Source organism: Bison bison, unplaced genomic scaffold (assembly GCF_000754665.1).
Source record: "Bison bison bison isolate TAMUID 2011002044 unplaced genomic scaffold, Bison_UMD1.0 scf7180017864213, whole genome shotgun sequence".
Lineage (NCBI taxonomy): Eukaryota > Metazoa > Chordata > Mammalia > Artiodactyla > Bovidae > Bison > Bison bison.
In genome coordinates this window covers 293,038-297,426 of record NW_011494785.1, presented here as the reverse complement: position 1 = coordinate 297,426, position 4,389 = coordinate 293,038, and the positions used below count along the sequence as shown (strand labels likewise).

Genomic DNA, 4,389 nt, shown 5'->3' with positions numbered 1-4,389 from the left:
CGAGCGCTACTACGCCCGCGGCTGCCAGTTCATTGTCTCCAAGATCGGCCTGGGCTTTGGCGTCTGCTTCAGCCTCCTGCTGCTTGGGGGCATCGTCATGGGGCTGGTCTGTGTGGCCATCACCTTCTACCAGACGCTGTGGGCCCGGCCCCGGAGGGCTCGGCAGGCCCGGAGAGTGGGGGGTGGGGGTGGGGCCAGGGGGGGTGGGCCAGGGGGGCTTGGGTACCCGTCCAGCCTTCGAGGTGCCAGCCATCGTGGTGGAGGATGCCCGGGGGAAGCGGCGGTCCTCGCTGGATGGCTCTGAGTCAGCCAAGACATCTCTGCAGGTCACCAACTTGGTCAGCGCCATCGTCTTTCTCTATGACTCCCTCACAGGGGTACCCATCTTGGTGAGACTGGGGCTCCCTCAAACCCACTCTCTCTCTGATATCCAGACCCCAGCATGATCACCTGACCTCTGACTCCATCAGCCACACAAGCAGCTCCATCATCCATCTTCTCATCTACTCAGCCCCGCTGTGAGCCCCCGTCTCCATTGTCCATCTCATCTCCTAGTTCCCACTATCCCCAGCTCCATAGCGTGTTCTCCAGTGACCAGTACTCAACTCCATCACCTGTGCTCTGTCCATCACCCTGTCCTCTGGCTTCATCATCTATCTTGCAGGGCCACTATTCAGCCCCCCAGAACTATCAACCCAGCTGTTAGGCTCCTTGCTGCACCCCTGAATTCCCTCTGGATGCAATAGGGTCCTGAGCATCCTGGGTGGCAGCCCCACAGAGCTCACCCCACCCAACCCTCAGCTTTCTGCACCCCTGGGTGTATGTGCTCAGTTGCTCAATTGTGTCCTACTCTTTGCGACCCCATGGAGTGCAGCCTGCCAGGCTTCTCTGTCCATGGGATTCTCCAGCCAAGAGTACTGGAGTGGGTTGCCATGCCCTCCTCCAGGGGATCTTCCACACCCAGGGATCGAACTCATGTCTTTTACATCCCCTGCATTGGCAGGCGAGTTCTTTACCACTAGTACCACCTGGGAAGCCCTGTGCATCCCCCTTCTAGTCCTTATTCCTGAATTTCAACTTGTCTTCAAGTTTCCTACACACCTCTGCTCCTCCTCTCTAGACCCCTGGGCTTTCTCTCTGGAACACTCTCCGGATCTTCCTCCCACTCGGTTCATCCATCTTCACTCCAACTTTGCTCTGTGCTCATCCTATGTGATCTGGGCCATCCCTTCCTGACTTCCTACCTCTCCCCTCCCCCAGCTGCACTAGGATGTGGGGTCTGGGGTCGAGGAGGAGCCACTTCGGCTCTGGGCCCTCACCCGGCGCCCTTCCCCTTCCTCCTGCCAGGTGGTGAGTTTCTTTTCCCTGAAGTCGGACTCGGCTCCCCCCTGGATGGTGCTCGCTGTGCTGTGGTGCTCCATGGCACAGACGCTGCTGCTGCCGTCCTTCATCTGGTCCTGCGAGCGCTACCGCGCCGACGTGCGCACGGTGTGGGAGCAGTGCGTGGCTATCATGTCCGAGGAAGACGGCGAAGACGGTCAGAGGAGGGGCTGGGCTTTCGCTTTGCCTCGGAATCGGCTCTCTTTCCTGCCCTTTTCTACCAGCTCACCTCGGGGGTGGGGAGGGGGCTGCTCTGGAGTGCCCCCTGCTGGACAGAACCTGCGGTTTCCTCTGGATGGACTGATTCCCTCTCCCCAAGCATCTCCCCATGCCCACCCACTGATTCCTCCACTCTACTCCCCCTGGAAGCCCACACTACCCAGCTCTGCCTCCACCAGGCAGAGAGACTGAGAAACAGTCTAGAGTCCTAACACAGCCATAAAGGAAGGCTGTGGAACCAAGAGGAAGCTAAGCCTCCCTCCGGAGACTTCCCAACTTCAGGGAGAGCGCCTGGGGGTGGGTGGGTAACTATTTCAAGTAAGCATGTCTGTGTGTATGAATCACTAGAGATTCAGCACTGAACGCAACAGACACTAGCCACTCTTGCTTCTTCTTGGAGCTCACAGACTAATGGAAACAGGAGGATTCTCTGGGGAGCTTCTCAGGGAGTGGGAGCTCTTAAAGGGGGTGGGGAGGTGGGCATTCCCTGCCTCGAACCACTCTGCCCTTTTTCTCTTCTAGATGGGGGCTGTGATGACTATGCAGATGGCCGAGTGTGCAAAGTTCGCTTTGATGCCAACGGGGCCACAGGGCCAGGGGGCAGGGACCCCACCCAAGTAAAGTTGCTACCTGGACGGCACATGCTCTTTCCCCCTCTCGAGAGGGTCCACTACTTACAGGTACGGGACCCAGCAGTACATGTCCCGTTCTGGGCATCCCCTCACTACTTTTCTCCAGTCTGTTATCCCTCACACCCCTCCCTCATCCCCTAGCCCTGGCCTGCAATGCATGGACGAGGAGGTGGGAGGAGGTGGAAGGAAGGCCTGGTTAGGGTGGTTCCCCATCAGTCAGACCACTCTGAACCAGGTTGCCCCTCAGAGGATGTTTTGCAAAAGTTTAGGGAGTAGAGCCACCTTGCAGGGTCCCCACTTTGGTCCCCTCTTTGTCCCCGCAGTGCTTCAGGGTCTATTTGCTCCTCTCCCCAGGTACCTCTGTCCCGCCGTCTCTCCCACGATGAGACCAACATCTTCTCTACTCCTCGGGCACCAGGGTCCTTCCTGCACAAGTGGTCCTCCTCTGATGACATCCGGGTCCTCCCAGCCCAGAGCCGGGCCCTCGGGGGCCCCCCTGAACACCTGGGACCAAGGCAGAGGTTGGAGGACGAGGAGGATGAGGAGGAGGCTGGAGGCGGGGGGCTGGCCACCCTCCGCCAGTTCCTGGAGGGTGGGGTTCTAGGCTCAGGTGGGGGACCCCCACGGGGTCCAGGCTTCTTCCGAGAGGAGATCACCACCTTCATCGATGAGACACCTCTGCCTTCTCCAGCCGCCTCGCCGGGGCCCTCTCCTCGCCGGCCCAGGCCTCTGGGGGTCTCACCCCGCCGACTCTCCCTGGGGTCCCCTGATAGCCGAGCCATTGGACTTCCTTTGGGGCTCAGTGCCGGGCGACGCTGCTCCCTGACAGGAGGCGAAGGGAGCACAAAAGCTTGGGGAGGATCCTGGGGCCCAGGGAACCCCATCTTCCCCCAGCTGACCCTGTGAGCCCAAGTGGGCCTGCTGGACTCAGAGAAGGGGGCCTGGGTGGGGAACACCTCTTTCCATTCCTGAGCCTTCAGACTCTGGGGAGATGGGCGGCAACCGGGGCCCAGGAACGCCGGCTGGCTCCCATCCCAGTCACCAGATACCTGCCTCACCTGCCATCCTCCCTAGCAAAATGTATTAAAGTCGAAGTGTTACCATGGAAACCTGTGTGTCCAGTGTGCTGTGGTGGCAGAGGGGATGGTCAGAGGCTTCGGTGGGTGTCCCTGTCATAAAGGACAAAATAGAGCAGGGGTAGTGGACGGAGGCCCAGAAATACACCCGGAGAGAGACAAGTATGCAGACAGTCACAGAGATGGGCTTCTGGGAGCATCTTGGGCTGGGGTGGAGGGGCACGGGGATACACTTGAGTTTGCTGGTGTGAGGTGTGAAGGATCTTTGTTGAGATCTGTGAAGGTGGTTTTAGAGGTTGTCTCTCTCTTCCATGGGCTTTCCTTGTGGCTCAGAACATAAAGAATCTGCCTGCAATGCAGAAGACAGAGTTTGATCCCTGGGTCGGGAAGATACCCTGGAGAAGGAAATGGCAACCCACTCCAGTATTCTGGCCTGGAGAATCCCATGGACAGAGGAGCCTGGCGGGCCACATTGCATGCCTCAGCTCTCCTCCTTTTCCCAAATGTGTATGCGCCCACTTTCTGGGCAGGAAAACGTTTGAGCAGACTTGGTGTCAGGCCTGGAGTTTACCCTCCGCCCTGCAGCATTCTAAAGCTCTTTTTCTTCTACAAGTGTGGGTGGGTGTGCGGGAGGCTTCCACCCTCCTTTTCCTGGGCCCAGAGTGGAGGGGAGCCCAGTCCATCATAGCGATTCCCGTAGGATGGGCCCCCGAGTTTGGAGTCAGGGGTCCTAAGAGGCTCCTCAGGCCTGCTCCAGGTCCAGCTTCTGCCCTGTTCTCTCCACCGTCTGTTTCTCGCTGGACGCCACCCAGCTTGACCTAAAGCCCACGTTCTCCACGTTCTGCCGCAGCCGCGGGCGTCCTCTGACTCCAGTCTCTCTCTCACCCCGGCCTCTCCGGGCTGGGGCTCCGGCGCATCAGCTCCCGGCGGCGCTCCTCCCTCCTCCCCTCCCTCCTCCCCATCCCTCCTTCCTTTCCCCTCCCTCTTCCTTTCCCCTTTTCCTCCCTCTCGCTCTCGGCTCCCGCAGTTCCCTCCTGCAGCCGGCCGGCGAGAGGGAGGAAACTGCGGGAGCCGAGAGCGAG

General features: G+C 59.7%; 1 protein-coding gene across 1 annotated transcript in view; it reads left to right on the top strand.

Annotated features, from left to right (window-relative positions):
• The window catches only part of GPR162 (G protein-coupled receptor 162), a 4,590-nt gene extending 1,250 nt beyond the window's left edge, over nucleotides 1-3,340 (top strand). Inside the window, 5 exon segments of the mRNA XM_010844938.1 lie at nucleotides 1-211; nucleotides 213-389; nucleotides 1,348-1,537; nucleotides 2,122-2,279; nucleotides 2,586-3,340. Coding sequence (XP_010843240.1) covers nucleotides 1-211; nucleotides 213-389; nucleotides 1,348-1,537; nucleotides 2,122-2,279; nucleotides 2,586-3,137 — 1,288 coding nt within the window. The 3' untranslated portion in view covers nucleotides 3,138-3,340.
• The last annotated feature ends 1,049 nt before the right edge of the window (nucleotides 3,341-4,389 follow it).